This window comes from Lagopus leucura, unplaced genomic scaffold (assembly GCF_019238085.1).
Source record: "Lagopus leucura isolate 7727_CA_CO unplaced genomic scaffold, USGS_WTPT01 Super-Scaffold_73, whole genome shotgun sequence".
Taxonomy (NCBI): domain Eukaryota; kingdom Metazoa; phylum Chordata; class Aves; order Galliformes; family Phasianidae; genus Lagopus; species Lagopus leucura.
This window is the reverse complement of record NW_024962252.1, coordinates 100,264,775-100,285,988: the sequence shown is the minus strand read 5'-3', so window position 1 is coordinate 100,285,988 and position 21,214 is coordinate 100,264,775. Positions and strand designations below refer to the sequence as shown.

General features: G+C 42.0%; 1 protein-coding gene across 1 annotated transcript in view; it reads right to left on the bottom strand.

The window, feature by feature from the left end:
* Window positions 1-18,643, bottom strand: part of EML6 (EMAP like 6) — a 111,249-nt gene extending 92,606 nt beyond the window's left edge. The window contains exon 1 of the mRNA XM_042883412.1: window positions 18,445-18,643. Within this exon, the coding sequence (XP_042739346.1) occupies window positions 18,445-18,641 (197 nt within the window). The 5' untranslated portion in view covers window positions 18,642-18,643. The remainder of the gene's footprint in view (window positions 1-18,444) is intronic.
* Between the last annotated feature and the right edge of the window lie 2,571 nt (window positions 18,644-21,214).

The following is a 21,214-nucleotide window of genomic DNA, read 5'->3' as shown; positions in this document are numbered from 1 at the left end:
ACCAAGATTCATTTATTCTCAAACTAGATAGTGGACTCAAAATTTCTCCAGCTACACATTGCTGCTACCAACTAGATGGAAGCAGAGGGCTTATCTCACCTCCTTCTAGCTGTTATTCACTTAAAAGCACTGTGAAGGTTAAAGGGCTGTAAAAGCCTCAGTAGAAGATAAAAAACACGTACAGATAGATTAGTGTCTCCCTCTTCACCATGATAAGAAAGGAAGCACCCTTTCCTCCTAACAGAAGTTCACACGGTGTTTTTCCACCACAAAGAACAGAGGAAACCAAATGAAAGGAGCCCTAAAGTTACTTCTTCACAGTCTGAAGGTAAATGCTGACTAAGTCTAAGCCATATAATCCATTGCTTTTGTCAATTTGAGAACTGTAACTTGGAACCATTTCAACATGCAGTCATTTTTTCAGCTTTTCTTAAGAGTCAGGTTCTGCCATGTTTTTGTAGCCGTTGTATTTGAAGATGCTCACCAACAAAAAACATCCTAACCCACACTTCACTGGGAGAGCCACATTTCCTATTAAAACTACTAAAAATACTGTAAGGGCTATGTAAACACACCGAAAGCACTTAAAAATCATCTTCCATGTAGTACACAGAAATATTGCTGAATTTATCTTTACTGAAATCACTAAAAAAGTGCAAGCTTACCTTCTGCCATAGAGCTGTAAAACCCCAAAGCTAAGTGAAATAAGTTTCTCTCATATCTGGTGAAAGACAGAAATTCATACTGGGCATTTTTAGAACTTAGCTAACAGTAACAAACAAATTACAATCAGCAAGAGGTCTGTTGTTTTTTTTAAAATCTTTTTCCTAGGTGCATAGCGTTACAATACTCAAAATTAAAATAAACTTTCTGTAGTCACTAAAAAGCTTTTTTTTTTTTTCCCAATTTCTTTTTAACTCTTAAAATTTTCCTGTGTTATTACTGAATATTTTCTCTAAATCATTTATACCATGTTATGTAAGCACTTCCCTTGTAAAAAAAGCAGGGCTTTATTAGTTACTCAGTACTTCAAGTTCATCTTAGTGGCCCACACAAAAGCAGACTGCCTGAGGAGTTGGGAAGTCCATTAGAAAAAGTTGTACCTCCATCAGTCCAGTCTAGCCAAGTAAAAAAAGAAGAAACAGCTTGAAATGTAAATGTTAATACTAATTACAAAAGCCAAAGTAATTTTGTTCTTTCCTTTTGCCTCTCGGAATCTCACAGAAAACTGCACAAGCTCTAAGAATGTGCTTTTCAGACTAATGTGGGCATGAGCAGTGCTTTCAGATGACAAACTCTAGTTCATCAGGATGAGAAATTAAATTACTTATTAGGCATCTGTGATACAAAATCTTATTCCTGAGATTAAATGTCCAAAAAGCAGGAGTTATTACTAACATACTATTTTAATGAAATTTAGGAAGAATACAGGTATTCTATTCAATGTAAGCACTGATGGAAAGCATATTCTTGGAAAGCACATTGGTGGAATGCATTTTCAAATCTTTAGCAGGGCATGTTGTGATAAGACAAGGGGAAATGGTTTCAATCTGAAAGAGAGGAGATTTAGATTGGATGAATTAATTTCTATTTTTTTTTACAAAAAGGGTCGTGAAGCAGTGGAGCAGGTTGCTCAGAGGGGTGGTGGATGCCCCATCCTTGGAGATGTTCAAGGTCAGGCTGGACCAGGCTCTGAGCAACCTGATCAGGCTGTAGGTGTCCCTGTTCATTGCAGGGAAGTTGGACTACACAGTTGTTAAAGGTCTCTTTAACGTCCATTCCAATCAAATGATTCTGCGATTCTATTATATGAAAACTATATATATGTGCACAACCATAAAAAAGTATACTAAATTAAGCTAGAGTACAGTAAATTTCTAAGAAAGCCCACAGTGTGCATCCTGATGTGGTTGGTGCATCAGATATCCTCTTTGCTCTGCCACCATGATTCACCAGCTGTGCTGCTGACGACAGCAGGAGCTACTTCTGCCAAACGTTTCTATCTTGCAAGGGAAGGCAACCTAAATCAGTGTCAGTAAAAGTATTAGTTATCCCAGATAAGAAAGTTTGAAGAGACTCAGGTTCAGTCTACCTTAATGACAGTTAAAGTTCTATAAAGCTTTGATGATTTCCAAGTGCCACATATTACAGAAAATAGGACTCTTTCCCTTCTTTCAGAGATAAGCACGAGGCCTTAAACAATTCATCAATTTCTTTTAAATGATTCCACTTCTTACTTTAGTCCTGCGTGGTGAGATTAGCACAGTTAATAACAGAATTATATAAATGAAGACTGGACATTCTGGGCATGCTAACGGTGCTGTAAGGAGCAGCAGTAAACAAAAGCCTGAAGACTAACCCAGATGATCTGTGTACAAATGAAAACACTCCACAAATCTTATTACAATTTTATCCTCACATTTTATGCCATGTGCAGTTAAGACATCTGAAATGCACAAACCAGCCTTGCATAAAAGAGGTATTGATTGTAAAAGAAAAAATCAACGCAGCATTGGATCTGCAATAGCTAAAGAGATCACTCTGAGGAAATTAGAAAACTTCCACTCAAATTAAAAATTAATTTGATTTCACTGTACTCACTGTGGCAACTTCAACCACGTAGTAATTTCATACAAATGTATTTTAATTTAATCACCATATTTTGTTCTGCATCTTGTAGAAACTAACCAGTTTGATACTTGAATCAGTGGTTTCCTTGTGTACTGCAGCACTAGCTCATACATGACAGCTGCAAAATGGCTGTATCTCCCTAAGGATTGGATCAGCCATGCACATCTTGGACTTATCTTGGACTTCAGAAAGCAAGAAAATGGATTAAATGGCCATCTTCCTCCTGGTTCCAAATAAAATTTGAGAATTTCACCTTTGAAGAAACATGAAAGGCCTTCATCTTGAGTACCAGCTTTGGTTGGTGTAAATGTTCTTAGAAATATGGACTTCAAAGCCATAACCCTAACTTACCTAGCTGTAGCTCCAAGAACTTTAAATTTACCCAGTCTGTAAGGTGAATGTGGTTATATTTAAGGATAATGTCATGTGGACAGTCATATTCTAACAGAAAAAGTCAAAGAATAACATGAGAGTGCCTATTCCACCTTCTCAAGACATAAGGCAAATATATGATTTGGCACTGCATTCACAAATGTGAAATTCCCTAAAGAAAAATGCTATACAGGACTGACTTACTTAACGTGTGCCAAGCTTTGGCTATCGTGCTTAAAGAACTACGTATGGATTTCATTCTGCATTAGCTTCAGATCAAAAGCTTATGAAAACAAATACCACTATTAAAAGTAAAATGTACCTAAAGGCTGTTTTAACAATAATTCTTCACACAATGACAAGGTTTTTAAGAACATATCAATAAATCACTGCATCTACAGCACATTTCGGATATACTGCATATACAGGGCACAGATTTTAGGACTGTGTTGCAGAACACTTTTTGGTGGATTCAGGTGTTCGTATCTCCTGTAATGCTCTCAGCACAGGCAAAGAGACGAAACTGAAAGTAGATATACTTTAAGTAATTGTGTATCAGAACTCCCAGATTTGCTGGGAAATCTGATTTGTTGGAAAGTCAACAAGAAAGAAAAACCAAATAAAGGGTAAGTTTGCTCTTTTTGAGTTCTATGCAACCACAGCCAGACTGTTACTGGTATCTCCAGAGATATTACAGTCTGCAATATAAAATGCTTGCAGTTCAGCCAACAGTGCAGAGAATATTTTCTGATACACATCTATTTTTGAAAGCAAAAGATTAGTAAGTCCAACCGATGGGTGAGACATCAGCCACATCCTTCTCTTGCAAAAATATCAGATTTGCCTTGTTGAGAATCAACTAGAATTTTAATAGGTGCCCATCTCTGCAAAGTATTTTGCATGGATTTGCTTTTATTTTTGCAGTATGTAGGAATAACAGTAAAAAAAAAGATCTTGCAGTAATCTCCTGACTGTCTTTGGCTACATAGAGTTGAATATTTAATTGCCAACCCCTCAAATTAAGCTGTGTTAACTCAAATTAAACTATGTTAACATTAACAAAGAATCATAGAATCACCAAGGTTGGAAAAGACCTAAAAGATCATGCAGTCCAACCGTTCACCTATTCCCAATAGCTCCCACTAAACCATGTCCCTCAACACAACATCCAGCCTTTCCTTGAACACCCCCAGGCTCGGTGACTCCACCACCTCCCTGGGCATCCATTCCAGTGCCTGACCACCCTTTCTGAAAAGTAATACTTCCTGATGTCCAGCCTGAATCTCCCCTGCCGTAGCTTGAAACCATTTCCTCTGGTCCTATCACTGATGACACGAGAGAAGAGGCCGACCCCCAGCTCACTACAACCTCCCTTCAGGAAGTTATAGAGAGCAATGAGTCTCCCCTGAGCCTCCTCTTCTCCAGGCTGAACATTCCCAGCTCCTTCAGAAACCACTTTCAGAACACAGACTCAACACTGGTCACCTATCACCTAAGCAACAGACACATCAGTAGGTTCAGCCTTTGGTATTCAGCGCTTTCTCACACAACGCCTGGGCAAGGTCTGGAAGACAAAACACAGCACAGGCAGTTCCTGTTATCTGAATGATGCCACCCTCTTTCAGGGAAGAAAACCATGCAAGTTGCATGATGACATTTGGTCTCAAGGCCAAAGAATCAATTGCTCTAGCTCCTAGTGGAGAAGTCAGTTGTACCTTGGAACAACAGCATTCCTAATTTCAAAAGATTACAATTAACCGAATCTCATTTCAGAGAAATAAACAAACATTTCTAGGTGTGTAAATCAGCACCTAACTTTCACAGATTTGGGGACAAAAAAGCAGATTTGTAACATGATTTTTACCCAAAGGGCATCACTTTATGCTGATTGGAAGAACTGTAACATCAATATCTGGATGAACATAGAGGAGTGAAAACAGAACAGAAAAAAAGCTGCAAGCTGGATGAAAATAAAATGCAGCTAGGAAACTTTCCACGTATTCAGAAGAGAATGTCTCCAAGTCAGTGCAGAGAAGAGAGACCTTTAGCCAGCCTCTAGGGGAGTCACCATGGGGTCATCAGTCATAGCAGATTGGTGCAGCTGCATGGGAGTTTGATTGATAACTATGAAGTCATCTCCCTAAAGGCTGACCAAAAGCACTCATTTTTATTCACTGTGTCAGATGAGCTTTTTTTTTTTTGACAACAGCATAAGAAACTGAACTGCATTATAAATGGGAGAGAAAAAGGAAAAGTGATGAAATAAAGAGAAGTCTACTTTACAACATAAATGAAGATTCTAATTAAGAAAATGAAGATTAAATGTCTAACAACAAAATAATGTTCAAAACTTAGGATCTGCTGCCAATTTTTTTCTATGAACTAAATTCCTCAGTGTATTCTTACCGGTTTCTGTAACAGCTGATCAAAGACATATGCTAATATTTTAAAAACAAGATAGGCTTATGAAACACTCCAGCATATTTTACATTTCAGGCTGAGAGTTCTCACACCAGGGAGCACTGCGACCACAAAACAGGAAAGACATTTACTTCGTCTTTAGTTCTACCTAAGTTTTAGTTCTATCCATTGGGTTGGTGGATGGTGGTAACTGGAAAACAGTTCTACCTAATTGACTTGTGGGAGCCAGAAGAACAACTGATGTGTGACATGTTAGAAGGAGTACGCTGTCGTAAAGGGAGGAAAAGCAGGTACAACAGAATGCTGTGAGCTGTCTTCAGGTAGAAATGAGGAGGTAGAAATCCCTGCAACCACCTGAGCAAAGACGACACCTAATGCTTATGACTGATGTTTATGTTGAAATGCACTGAAGCTCATCTGTTTGTGATCTAGAGAGGGTGTACAGTATGACCAATAATTTTCACATGTCATTAGAAACATTTCACATGTCATTTTGGACGACAAAGAATGAATCGTGGTTGTGATTACTGCTTTTTTGCCCTTATCTGGAAAGTAACTGATATCACAGAGTTGAGAGGAAAACAAACCTTCCTGTCAGAGCCCTAGACTTGTTTTTTTGCAGGTAATGCTTTCTAGCAGACTAAAATTCAGAAAACTCAGGAAAAAAAGGCTCAGATTCATCAACATTGAAAATCCCTGTTTAATTCTAACTGCTTAGCAATCTAGGGCTTAAGCACATTACATGCATAAAGTGAATGAACAGACAGCATTATTCATCACAACTGCCACCAAGACAGATGTGAAAGCTCGTTGAAAGTAAAGGAGTTATGCAGGGGTGGCCTCAAGCAGTTCACTTCTGAAGTGGACTGGTGCTCACTGAGGAAATCAGGCCAATTAAAGGCAGCACAATACTTTATATGGACACGGAACATCTCATCCAGGAAGGGAATCCCCATCCCCATACTGCCAAATACTTACGTGTTTAATCTGCTAAATCTATTATCACTGAGTTTCTCGAAAATATTTTACGTGCTTTCTTCATCAAATATCCAGGAAAGAAAACGTGTGAAACTCTCCTGTTTCAAGATGTGACAGAAAGAAATTCATAATCTTGATAAACAGCTCGGTTCAGGAATGGAACAAGCAGGCTGTAGTAAAGTAATCCTAATTTGCTACAAAGCACAGAAACTTACGACACAACAAAAATGTAGCAAAATATACGTGACTAAGCTTGAGAATGCCAAGGCCAAAACTTTGGTGAACTTGGCACTAATAATGATTAGGAATATTTAAAATAACGCCAGGAAAAATAGGCCGAAATTTCTTACTGTAGCAGAAGCTTCATTCAGTCGCTTTCATGTCACATTAAATGAAGGCAAAATCCAAACTAGAATCATATCCTAATAGTTGGAAACATGAATGAAAACGAGTTGTTCTATTTCTACAAAATGACAGTTCAATTTCCAATTCTTTACCAGTCTTAAAATTAAATTCTGTAGGTGTGATATGGGACAATGAAGCAGCACTGAGCTGAAAACCACTGCATGTTGGTGGAGATCTTTTGGTAGAATCAACATTAATATTTGTGCAGGGCTAGGGTGCACAGCTAGGGCTAGGTTTTGATAATCTGACTACTTTCTGTGCTAAAGATAAGGGGGATTATGGCTAAAGATGAAGATTCCTGGTGTAGGGAACCTGCTTTGGCAGGGGGGTTGGACTCAATGATCTCTGGAGGTCCCTTCCAACCCCTACAATTCTGTGATTCTGTCATAAGAAGTTGCTCTGAAATTGCAGTGAATTAGCTTCACAACAGTTGCAGTGTTCCCAGTCAAATTCAATGAAGCACACACACCTCTCAAGAGAAACATAATCCTGTTTACTGCACAGAAACTGCACATAATTGCATAGACTGTGGCTGTGATTTAGCTCAATTGTCCATAAGTACAAAGCATACAGGAAATTATACTACGGAACAGAAACCAATTGTTGGTTTGTTTTTTTTAATTATTGAACATTCGGTCTAAACAGTTCATTTGACATCAAATACATATCTGTATACCCACTCCAATAAATATATATTTAAAAAACAAACAAACAACAACAAAAGACACCATGGAAAACAGAATGCAATCCTACCAAAATTCTGAGGCAGACAGGTGGATCATACACCAACTCTAGCTCAGCTGGTAATAACCTGTGACAGCAGCAGGAACTGCTTGTTTAGAGGGGGAAGGCTGATTAAATAGTTACATCTGAGAGGGAAGAAGAAGGCAGAAAAAAATTGCACAGTGCACTTAACTGTCATCATGCATAAAGCAATTCATCCCAAACTAACTGACGAGGTAAAAGAACATTCACCTCTGGGCAGAAGGGAGACCCACAGATTCAAAATGAAAAAATAAAGCACACCCCAGGAGAAATATGAAATGCAATACACTGTGTTCAGAGCACACTCAGAATAATTCCATCAAACAACTATTTAATACAGCAAGGAACAGTACATTCTCATGAGCTGTCTTTTTAACAGCAGTGTAGTCACACTTCATTTAATCTGCCCTCTGTTGAAAAATAATACTCCACCATTATTCCTGATTTATCTAATGACCAATCACCAGGTCTAATACTTAAATGAAATAAAATTGTGAAAGTTATGCTGATGGCACAAGTGCCAAAACGTTCCTTGCTCCAATAAATGGGCATTGTTTTCTCAGCTGCCTTACAGAAAAATGGTATTATGTCTCATGTTATGCCAACTCTGATAGAAAAATGCAGTATATCCAGACAAAAATATTCTTATGGTAGTCATTTACAAAAATGAACTGGTGACATCAAACATCTATGGAGCTCTAAGAGTTCCTCAACATAGTTAGTAACACCCATGACCAGTTGGTGGAAAGTCAATCTTTTCCTTTCCCCAGAATCTAGCATGTCAATTTATATCATCTTTTGGGCTTTGAGCTCAGCCTAAACAGCTGAGTTCAGCTGTTCTAGGAACAGCAAAGATGAAATGCAGATAGTCCATGCTAACAAACACATTCAGAGGTAGAGAATACAAAGGGAAACCAAAAATCTTCACATCCACCAAGACTCCCAGCTACTCTCCAAATCATACTTCCATCACGAACACAATCTAAAATCAATGACATCACGATGCTTCAAACATGCCGATGTTCCAAGAGAATGGCTTCATCACCAATACACATTTCCTGCAATTCAGAGGTAGGCTCGATGCCCACTGAATCACAGAAATTTAAACAGAGTCTCAGTCTACATTAGAGCAGAGCTACGTTAGTAAATTGTAAAGATCTTTGACAAATGCAAAGATCTGGATTTCTTGTTAGTATTTCACATGTGAAGATTTATGTCCTATTTCCCTTCACATATGAACAAGTCCTGGAAAATATTTCCAGAAATTATACCCATTGAAGATTAATTTACTCGTAAATTTTTAAAATGCTCCATCTGTGTTAACAGAATCATTCATATGTTAGCCCATAAGGGAGTGCCTGCAGGGCCATCACTACAGCTACAAAGCACACGCCTGTGATCACTCTCCAGAAAGACGAGAGACGCTGCGAAAACTGAAGACTGAGTTTGGAAATGCAGCATGCTCTTCCAATCTGATATCTCCCCTACGTGCTGGCCACAAAACAGATAGCTGCAAAACATGTATTAAGTGAGTTATTACCAGGTGACCAACAGGAACTATGTAAATACTGAGCAGACTGTTCAAAACCCACCAGGTTCCTGAGCAACTGACTTGACAGTAACTTATCATGAGGTAAGCTGTGTCGACAAGGCTGCTTTGTAGTTTATTTAAAATGAATTTTTATAAAATGTAAATTCAGTAAATTTCAAATAAAAACTAATGCCAAGTAATTAATTGTCACCGTTGGAACCCACTGGAACCCAGTGAAATATAGGGCTGCTAAATAACAAAGAATGATAGAATCATAGGACCACCAAGGTTGGAAAAGACCTCCAAGATCAACCAGTCCAACTGTGAACCCATGACCAATACTTCACACTAAACCACATCCCTCAGTACAACACCTAATCATCTCTTTAACACCTCCAGGGACGGTGACACCACGCCTCCCAGGGCTACCTGTGCCACCGCCTGAGCACTCTTTCAGAGAACAAACTGTTCCTAACAGCCAACCTGAACCTCCCCTGGTGCAACTTGAGGCCAACATGTAACGCTTTCACATAAATATGTTCTGGATCTGACACTATTCCACTGTAAGTATCTTCATTTTGGCAGAACCAAAAAAACAGCTCAAAACAGACCATTTAGGCAGGAAGATCCATTTTGCACTGTTGGATCTACCTGTGTATTTTTCCAATCCACTTCCAAGTACCCAAATCTCAAACAGCTCTTTGCATTGTTCAGTAATTTTCATGTTTGAGAGAAGCACTGAGCTTGTGAGTTTAAAAAGATAGTTACAAACTGCTTCAGCTTAGGGATTCTTCGTTACTGCCAGCTGCACTGAGCACCATCATAAGACAGGGTACCTTCTATTATTCAAAACTTTTCATGCAGGATACAGTTATTAATTACCCATATGCTGTTAATTTTGCCTGCTCTAATGAATGTGCAGCCAGTCACAGACGTGTATGAAACAGACTGTGTTGTAAAGTTATTACACCACCAAAATACACCAAATGCTGTATTTGAGAGAGATTCTAGTTATCCAAAGGATTCCTTTTAAACTTTCGTGACACCAGGACTTACATGAACAAACACAAAATGAAAGCTTTTCACCTTTTTTATGCAAGCATTGTGATTCATTCCATTGCCTGTTATTTCTCTTTTTCTCCTGATTTTGTAGCAAACTATTCAAAGCAAAGATTCCAAGCTCATCCTTGGCAGATCAAACTTGCAGACAGCACATCCCTTGACACAGATCAGTGGTATGGCCTACAAGCGGCTTGCTCAAAAATTTCCGGTTTGGAATTAAGTGTTTAGCATGTGCAAAAGCTGCTTTTTAGAATACTAGCAGTAACTCATCTGAAGAGTTACCAATGCCCCAGTAAAAGAGAGTTAGTTCTCCCTGGCTACTCCTTATTTATACTTCTTGTCACAGCATCTAATGTCAAATTTTCACTTGAAATAAATTTGAAAGTTTTTCATCTGAGATCTGAGATATAATTTATATCCAAAATTCTATATGCAAAAGAGTCCTGTATTCAAAAGAAGCCCCCAAAATAAGAAGAATTACATTCCAAATAGCAGCACCAGTTCATTAAATAACAAAGCACTGGAAATGTAGCATAAATAATAATGCATAAAATAATGCATAAAACAAAACCTAAAAAATACTGACGTTCTGTTAAGGACATTATTTAACAACTCTAAGGACAGAAAAATCTTTTCAATTCTCAAAGTGCAAAAACATTTGTAACTGGAGCCTATGCCTTTAATCTTCTAAAAGTATCCAGGAAGGCTGCGTGTAAGCTTTTGGATAACCAACCTTTCCACCACTGTGAATGTCACATCTGTGATGGACTTCAGCGCATGCTGCATGTCTTGTAGCTGTCCACATTCAAGCAGATACATCTCCAGGTTCCATAAGAAAGCATTGCCTGAACATGTTCTCAGAAAACCTGTTGTGAAAACACATCACCTACAAAATACATGCACCTATTGCAAGTAACAATATTACAAGTAATAATAATCATGACCTGCATTTTTACAAAAGGCTTAATTATTACTTCTTCACTTGATGAATGATGCTTATCTGCCACGGTATTAGAAGAGAAAGTAATATTCCCATTTGTGATTCTAAAGGGCTACCTGCTCTGAGAACTTTGGTTCTGCTGTGTTCTGTAACCGCTCAGACACGGCTCCACAGAACTTCTTTCCTGACTTGAAAAGTGAAATAACCACTGCAAGCCCAAACAAGAGTACATCTTCAAGGTTAGTCTGGTATTTCTAATTCTAGGTTAGAGCCTCATCTGTACCACACTTTCATGTTCTTACGCCACAAAAAAAGGACTAGAAAAGGACACAGATCTAGAGATAAAACCGTGACATTAACACAGATTTGATAAGGGGAAATCATGCTTGACCAAACTGATAGCGTTCTATGATGCCATCATGGCTGGGTAGATAGGAAGAGAGCAGTGGATGTTGTATACCTTGAATTCAGCAAGACTTTTGACACCATCTCCCATAACATCCTTGTTTTGAAACTGAGAACTGAAACGTGGGATGGATGAGTAGACAGAGAGGGGGGTTGAGAACTGGCTAACTGACAAGAGCTCAGAGGGTTGTGATCAGCAGTGCAGAGGCTTGCTGGAGGCCATAACTAGCATTCCCCAGGGGTCAGTTCTGGGTTGGGTCTTGTTCAACATCCTCATCAGCAACCTGAATGAAAGGAGTTCATCCTCAGCAAGTTTGCTGATGATACAAAGCTGAAAGGAGCAGGTGAGACACAAGAAGGATGTGCTGCCATTCAACAAGACCTGGATAGTCTGGAGAGTTGGGCAGAGAGGAACCTGATGAGGCTGGAGCACCATTTTTTCGAATATAGGCTGAGGGTGCTGGGCTTGTTCAGCCTGGAGAAGAGAAGGCTGCGAGAAGACCTCACTGCAGCCTTCCAGTATTTAAAAGGGGATGATAAAAAGGAGAGGAACCAACTTTTTACTCAGGTAGACAGTGATAGGACAAGGGGGGATGGTTTTAAGCTCAAGGAGGGAAGGTTTAGACTGGATGTCAGGGGGAAGTTCTTCACAGAGAGAGCGGTAAGGTACTGGAGCAGGCTGCCCAGAGAGGCTGTGGATGCTCCACCCCTGGAGGTGTTCAAGACCAAGCTGGTCGGGTTCTGGGCAGCCTGGTCTGGTACCAGGAATGGAAGCTGGTGGCCCTGTCTGTGGCAGGGGGCTTGGAACATGATGACCCTTGTGGTCCTTTTGAACCCAAACCACTCTATGATTTAACAAGAGCAAGTATAGAGTCTTGCACTTGGGGAAGAATAACCACATGTATCAGTACAGGTTAGGGGATGACCTGATGGAGAGGAGCTCTGTGTGGAAGGACCTGCTGGAGGGTCCTGGTGGCCAAGAGGTTGTCCATGAGCCAGCAGTATGCCCTGGTGGCCAGGAGGGCCAATGGGATCCTGGGGTGCATTACAAAGAGCAATGGGCAGGGAGATTATTCTCCCCCTTTTCTCCACTCTACTGAAGCCACATTTAGACTACTGTGTCCATTTTCGGGCTTCCCATTTAAAAAAGACAAGAACCTCCTAGAAAGAGTCCAGCAGAAGGCCATAAAGATAATTATAAAGGCCTGGAGCAACTCCCATAAGAGGAAAGGCTGAGTAACCTCGGTCTGTTCAGCCTGGGGAAAAGAAGACTGAGAAGGGATCTGATAAATGTTAATAAAAACCTAAAGGGAAGTAGTAGGCAAATGGATGGGGCCAGGCTCTTCTTGGTGCTGTGCAGCAATAGGACAAGGAATAATGGTCTAAAACTTGAATATAACACACAGAAGACCTTCTTTACAGTAAGGGTGATGGAGCACTGGAACAGGTTGCCCATAGAAAGGTAGTGGAGCCTTCTTCTATGGAGATATTCAAGACCCATCTGGATGCCTACCCATGCACCCTATTATGGGGTACGTGCTTTAGCAGGGAGCTGGACTCACTATCTCTTGAGGTCCCTTCCAACCCCTGCAATTCTGTGATTATATGTGAAGATTTAATGCAGAGCAGATGTAAAATAAATAAAATCAAGCTAATTTTGAATTTTAAAACTTAAGCTAATGAAAGCCATGGGGAAAAAAAAAATGACGTGAATGATCCCCATAACTACCTGAAGAAATGGCTTTCTCCCTTTTTTTTTTTTTTTTTGTTTTTTTTTGAGACTGAAAGTAAAAGAAGATATAAGCTGACAAAATGAGTTTCTTTGGGAATGGACTTCTCTAATATGAAACTCCTCCAACAACCTCCAGTTTCAAAACACTTCCCAAAGCATTTCAGTACACACAGATCCCAGATTCTCCTTCATCCTAGCTGCTCCACAGTCATGCCTTTAAAGGTGTACTGGCTTTGCTTAGGAACCTACATGGCATTGGCACAGGAAGCAGGTCTGGACATTCCATTGTAGGAAATTTCATACTTCATTGCTACCTTTCCCAGGGGCTGTTTCAGCAGTCCTGCATGTGCATCTTCTGTGACTGAAGTCCAGGTTATGTACAAGCTACAAACAGCTCCATTTTCCATGCACTTTCAGTAAATGAGAATGGTAAGTTGAATATTATTTTGCAGCAAACGAATGCTGTGCCTTACCATCAGAAAGGTGGCAATTACGTATAAATTTGGAGTATTTTGCATCCATTCAAATAACACCACTCTATAAACAGAAATAATGCGTAAGACTTATATAAAAACATCAAACTACTATTTAGATATTTTAACTCTAGGGTCTTGATTTGCAAATCTCTGCCATCAACTGAGTTATTCGAAAGTTATGTTTGCTACAGTCAACAACATTGTTGGAGGCAAACATATTTCTCTTTTCCCCAGCTGCAGAAAGACAAGAAAGACAGAAAGACAAAGTATTTATGTTCCAAAAGGTCTCTCTAAAGAGAATAAGGCAGGCCCCTTGTCACTCTCACAGCTCAGTAAATCCCATCACCACTGGCACATCCGCATTTTTAATCTCAATCTGTCAGCACAGCAGCACACCCGCATACTTACAGCAATATTCTGATTAATCCTACATTGCTATTACACTGTAAGCAGCCTTACAGAAACGACATGCTTTAGTATCCACAGATAATAGGCTGGCTTTCCAGGTAGCGTGCCCAGGCAGCAAGCACTGCAGAGGCTCCTGAGGAAGGCAGCAGAATGCAAAATGTGCTTGTTTAACATGCTTGATGCCACAAGATATCAGATACATTGAGGTATCTGTCAAATTAAATGCAGACATCACATAATGTTAGGAAACGGTGGTACAGGAAAAGTGCAGATGAAGTCTTCAATACATATTCAGAAAAACTGCTCAATATTGCAGAAATTATTGGAAATAAAAGCAGGCAGACAAACTTATCACCAAATCATCACTAAATTTTCTCAAGGTTAGGAATCTCTGTTTAGAAATGAATTCTAAAAGTAAATCAGTGAAATTGCATTTTAAGTATAATGAAGTACCTTAACTGATCGTATTTGTGTTTTCGCTGTTTCCCGTAGCAAATGTTGGGTTGATTTTTGTTTAGTTTCATTTTGTTTCACTTTCACATGCAAAATTGCAGAAAAAAAAAATATAGAAAAGAACTGCCCCCCCCATCCAACATTTAATTAAGAGAGAAAAGAGCAGCGATCTCATTGCTCTCTGTTACACAAGGAATACACAATATAAAAACACCTTATCTTCTTTTGAAAGTGTTCAGTTACCTTCAAAACTCACAAACCACTTTGGTTGCAGTCAGTGTAAATCCCACACTCACATGAATTTCACTCAAGGCAGTGACAGCACACAAACTGCAATGTTCTCATCAACACATTGACTTAGAGCTGTAACCATTACCTGCTTCAAAAACCTATTTTAATATTCCTCAGGAAGGAAAACAATACCCATACATTATTATTACAGCTTCCGAAACCTAGTCCTGGAAAGCACAAATGACCAAATCCAATGAAAGAAAGCTACATGCTTCATGATAACCTACACGACACTTTGCTCATTAAAATGTTTGACATAGCTCCCACACCTGAGTTACCATGCTTCAGGTAGATCACACTTCAAATGCAGAGTTACATTTTGTGATACTTTGTGGTCTAGAACACAGACCTTAGGGCAGACTACAGAGCTTGCAGAGCAGAGGAAACAGGATTATTCTGACCTTCAACGCCCCTCAGCTGTTAGCTCATTTTTGAGAACAAACAGAAGAAATGAACATGAAAAAAAGGAAAGGAGGGTGAAGAATACTGTATGCTCCATTTTCTTGGACTGTAAACTTCATAAATTGCACGTCTTTTGGGGCTCCAAATAAAATGCACCAGCGATCTTCAGAAAACCAATGCTATTAATTTCAACCAAGTGTTCATCCTGCTTTATAAAGACAAGACTTGATAATCAATAGTATTAATTATTCCTCAATTAAATGACATGCAAGAAGGATGGTATTACACGACAGGAAGTAACAAAAAACCACTGAATGCTGTAGCCTTAACAGGGAGCCCTGCAGGGCACCCAGAGCAACCCACCCACAAAGCTGGGCTCACTTCAGAGCTCAACCGGGCAACTCAGAAACCCGTCTCACGGGCAGGTAAGAGGCAGAAGAGCTCAGAAGTACAGCACCTTGTAGCTGCTTTGCACAGAAATACACTTCAGAACTCACTTTGTCCATATTCTGAACACCTACACTTTACAGCTGAGCGCAGAACATATTTTTCAAATATGAATTTTAGAAGGGAAAAAAAACAAATTATTTCTTCATTAATCCAGTAAAATCTGGTCTATTTTTGCCACAACTAAATTATGTCCAACCGAATTATCTTGACAGAAAGCAAGAGACAAGACCATTAAAATTGTGATGAAAAGCAAGTGTACATTTTTAATCACGCAACCTTTTCACCAAGGAAGAATATCCACCTTCATGATTTTAACAAATACTTCAAGGAAACATTTCTCGGTTCCTCTTCCTCCTCTCCCTCCCAAAAAAAGTTGTATTTACTGAATGTTTTCAACATGGTAGGAGCTAATGGCAACCCCTGGAAGTAGTTCTGCCCTCTTCAAGGCCTTCCAGTCTTAATGATTGTGCAGTATTTTCCAAAGTCTGCAAGCTTCATTTATTTATTTTTAATCATGTTTCAAACCTCCTTAAAAATTACAACCTGTTGGACTGCAAATATACACACTACTGTTTAGAAGTTAGTGCCAGGGAAATAAGTACCAACAAAACAAGAAAAACTGAAGGATTACAGTCAGCCCATTCGTGTCAGTGGGATGCTATAAAGTCTAAAATATTATAATTTCAATTCTATTATTTATATTCATGCAAGGAACCATCTACTTGGAAGTACTGCAGTGATGGGATGTTCTTCAATGTCTACAAACTGCATCAAAGGTAGCAAAGGCAACCATTGATGGACGCAAAAGATGGAACATTCTACCAACATTTTGGGGACTCAAACAACAGCTCTCTTTCCTCCCTTAAAACACTTATAACAACAACTTCTCTAGGCCACTAAAAGCTCAAATCATCCGATATCTTGAGTCCTGCTCTCACCCTCTGAGCCAAACATTTCATCCTCTGCTGAAATTATGGTCATCCTACAAAATTCTGATCTCATTTTGAACAGGAACAAAATTCACCTTTCAAAAGCACAAGCTAAAAATCAGCTGAGCAAACAGTGAGTCGTCAAAACACCTGCTGATTTGAACAAGTGATTACTCATTTTCTTTAAAAAGTAGAACAGGCAGAGCAGCATCTGAAGTACAAACAGCAGTCACTCATGTTCTTCCTAGTCCCCTTTTACACTCTAAATGAGAGACTGCCAAAAGTGGTCTCTCTTTTAAAGAGTGCTTTAAAAGACAAGGCACAGAAGTCACACAACACAGACAGCTTTGGCCAGGAACTGTTGTCAGGTTTAATAAACTGGACATTATTTTCTAGTAGATGGGATATTAAAGAGGGAGGGTGCAGGTGAGGGAAGGAGAATAAAAGCATCTCTGTCAAACCAAAGAAGCAGTGAGCATATGCACTTGTGTCTTGACAGGTTATCCGGAAAGAAAAACCTGCATTCCATGATACTGCAGATTCAGTAAAATAGTCATTCTTATCTTAGTAATCTGAGGAGACAAGAGTCTATTTGAACAGCCTTCTGGAAGTGACATTACCTTTAAAACCATAATAAATTCTTAAGCAATCCCCGGTATTTCATGAAACGCTATTGCTTTATCATGGACTATAAAAGGGAGGAGAAAAACGCTACTTGGGACAGAGCAGCCAAAAGCTCTCCCTGGGGAAAGCAGATAGTTTTCTGTAAACAAGAGTCCAGAATGATTGTATGACAGCTACGTGATTCTGTTAGGAAGTGTCCCAACTTTGACTTCAGCACGTGTTCCTGCACTCACACCATGAGTCTCCTGGGTCTGTGCTGATCACTGGGAAAATGCCTCATTCATACTGAATTCAGGTGAATCAGGAGGGCAGCAGTTAGCTGTGCTCGGCATCATACTGTGCAATGATGCCTTTATGAGGGTATTCCAGGTTCAGATATCTGACAGGAGGAGAGTAGGAGCAGAAGTAACTCTGATTTTCTACATACTGACAATTTCTGTGTTTTGGACAGATTTTTTAAAAAAGCTACTTGGAACTCTGGAACCACAGTTTTGTTACTTTGTGTGGTGCATTAAATCTTATATTTCTCTAATAAAACAGCATCAGTTAAAGTCACTCTTCAGAAAGAAGGTGAAAAAAAAGATACAAGAAACTGACCAGATGAGGAGCAAGACCTCCTGTAGCCATCTTGCACCAGCACGCCTGAGATTATTTTTTATCTTGGGTACAAAGAGCTAAAATTGACTTGGGGTAAGATTTTCAGGATGATAGAAATAGATCAGTTTGATCTACGGGCTGAGTTTACAGCACACTTGTGCAGGGTGTAAAGGGAACTGCTCCTGCCTGCTGTAAGGCAACAGAACGAGAGAGGCGAGGTCCCAGCTCTGGGAAGAGCAAGGTGCTGGGCTCGTTGTTGCATCAGGATCTTCCCATTGCATCGCCACGCTGAAACTGTTTCGCATTTGGTGCGGCACAAAAAAAAAATATATAAAAAAATAAAAAAAAAAGCTTTCTATCTCGTCACTGCAATGTTTCGAAGCGATGCCACGGAAACAACAATCACAACAACCTGCAGACAGCCGGCTTTCACCCCGATCGCCGGCACGAAACCCGAGCGGCTCCACGACGCCAGGTCCAGCCGCGAGAAGCGAGGAGGGGGAACCGTGCCGACCCGCTTTCCCCTCCCTTCATTTAAACCCCACCCCACCAAAGACAAGTCACCCCCTTACCTGATAATATCGTCGTTGTGCCCGAGGAAGAATTTCTGGCTGTGCTCTCGGGTGTTGTAAACCACGCCGACTCCGGCCACGAAGTAGACCACCTCCTTGCCCGCCGTATAGTACAGGTTGTTGCGGCACTGGTGGCCCCTGTACCCGTAAACCCACTCCAGACGGAGCCGGCATCTGGGAGCCGTCCGATCCGCCATGATAACCAATCCCCTCTTCCCACTGGCACGCACGAAAGGCGGCTCTGCCCCTCCTTTCCCCCACCTCCTCCTTCTCCCGTCGGGGTTTTCCCCTTTCGACTCGACGAATCTTCAGGTGGCGGCGCTTCGCGGCGACGGCAGTCGACGCCAAACGCGTCGGCAGCGCGGGGCGGTCAGCGCTGCGCCGCCACCATCAGCCGCCGCGCCGCGACCCGGCCGAGCGCCGCCGGCGGGGCCGCAGGCACGGCCCTACCGCTCCCGCGCCTCACCGCCACCTGCCTGCCTGCCCGCGCCTCCTCCGCCGCAGTTCCCGCCCGCTTTCCCCGCGCGGCGCTCCTCGGGCCGCTCTCCTCGCTGAGCTTTCTATCTTTGGGTCAAAGCTGTGAGGAGACAAAAAAAAAAAAAAAATCACGAGGAAAAAAAACCGAACGGCTCGCGTTTGTGAATGGCGGGATGCGCGCGTAGCGGACGCGCAGTGGGGTAGCGCTGCCTGCCTGCAGCCCGTGCTGCGCTGAGCCGTTCGGCGGCTCCCTGCCCTGCCCTCAGGGCTCTCCCGGCCCCTCCGCCCCGTCCTGCGCTGCTCCCCGCTGACCCAACGCGCCCTCTTCGCGTCTATCGTGCAATTCAAACAATTCTAGCTTCTCGTGTCCCGGGGCGGTTTGCCACGGAATACGTGGGCAGGAGGAGTGGACTGCTGCGTTCTCTATTAGTGTTTATTTGCTGTCGTTCTCTGGAGCGATGTTCCCCAGGAGCAGCGCGCTGTCTCGCTGCCCTCCCGCTCCCCCTTCAGCGGGATTCGCGTTGCCGTCAGCAGAGGGGCGCGGGCGCCCTTCGTGCCGCCGATCCACCGCTTCGTAGTATCGCCCAGCGAGACCGAACCTCTCCGAAACTCGGCCCCTCCATCGGAGGCGACGACCCTCACGGCGGCACCGCGGAAGGTGCAGGCAACCCCTCCTCACCCGGCACCCCCCGCCCGATGAGGGGCGCGGTGACACCGCAAAGCCGAGAGCGAAACCCGGCATCGCACCCCAAGCATCGCGGGTCACACCGCCCCTCGCGGTCCGCTGCCGCACAGCGCCCCGGGAGGTGTGTGAGGGCGGAGGCGCGTCCCCCTCAGCGAGGCGGGGCCCCAGGCGCGACGGCCGCGCTCGGCCCTCCCGCCCGCCTTCATCCCGCGCGGTGCCTCATGGGAATGCGAGTTAGTACGGTCGAGCGGCCGCGAGGCAACGGGCCGACTGCGACTACATCTCCCATGATGCCGCGCGGCGCCGCGCCGCCGGTTGCTGTGGTGACAGTCCTGCGGCGCGGGAGGAGGCGCGATGGCAGCGCCCTGCGCGTTTCCCGCCCATTTGGCGGCGGCTCGCTGCGCCCGTCAGGCCAACGCGGCCTCGAAGGCTTAGCCGTGCGTGGAGGGCGGCAGCGCCCCTGAGGTGTGGGAAAGCGGGTGCCCGCCGTATTAATTAATGCTTGTGGTCATTAGCCTTTCCGATCTTTCACTTTACGGGCATCGCTTTCCTTCCCAGGATGAGGTCCAAATATCGCCATTAGCAGACAGCCGATATTCCAGGCAGGTGCACAGCTGGCAGCTGCGGGTGCCCACAGCTCTCACTGGTAGCCCCAGGCACACGCAGGTGAGTGAACCAGCTGGGCGTTCTTGCTCAGTGATGAGACCACTCACAGCTGAAAGCACTATTTATGCTTAGTGTTGTGTTTAATAAAGTGTAGAACGTTGCCAGCCTTCTCCATGTAACAAGTTGGGTGTTGGGGATGGTGCTGCCTTGTATTTCTTTAATAATTTCCTCATGAGTTAGCTTCTTCATGTATTTCCCTCAGCAATCTCAAAAACGGCATAAAATGTTTTGTACAGTTTTCCCAAGTCTTTGGAATGCATCCATCCTTCTCTCAAATGTTGTGGCTTGCTGCACAAGCCAGGTGCAAATTTACATAATAAAAAACAAATTTCTTTTTTCAGCTTACAATTACATCTGAATTTTCATGCTAATTTAGAAAAAAATTACTGAATCACGGGGGTTGGGAGGGACCTCAAGAGATCATCGAGTCCAACCCCTCTGCTAAAGGAGGTACCCTACAATAGGGCACACAGGTAGGAGTCCAGATGAGTTTTGAATATCTCCATAGAAGGAGACTCCACAACCTCTCTGAGCAGCCTGTCCCAGTGCTCTGTCACCCTTACCTTAAAGACATTCCTCTGCATGTTAGTATGGAGCTTCCTATGCTCCAGTTTTAGGCTATTACTCCTTGTTCTGTTGCTGGTTCTCCCTTCAAATTTTGGTTGTCTTTCCAACGTTTAACCTGTTCAGTCTTCCTAGGAACCACACAGCAAAACATACATCCTGTTCTGTACAAATATATACGGACATTAAGATGATTGTTGTTGCGAAGTGTTCAATCTGTTATTACAAAGCCTTTTTCCAGAAAAGTGGCTGAAAATAGAGAACAGCAAATGCAGTTTGCAGGTAGGAAAACAAACTGTGTAAATAACAAAAAAAAACAAAAAAAAAAAAAAAACAAAAAAAAAAAACGTTTCAAGAGAAATGCTATTAGAATACCTC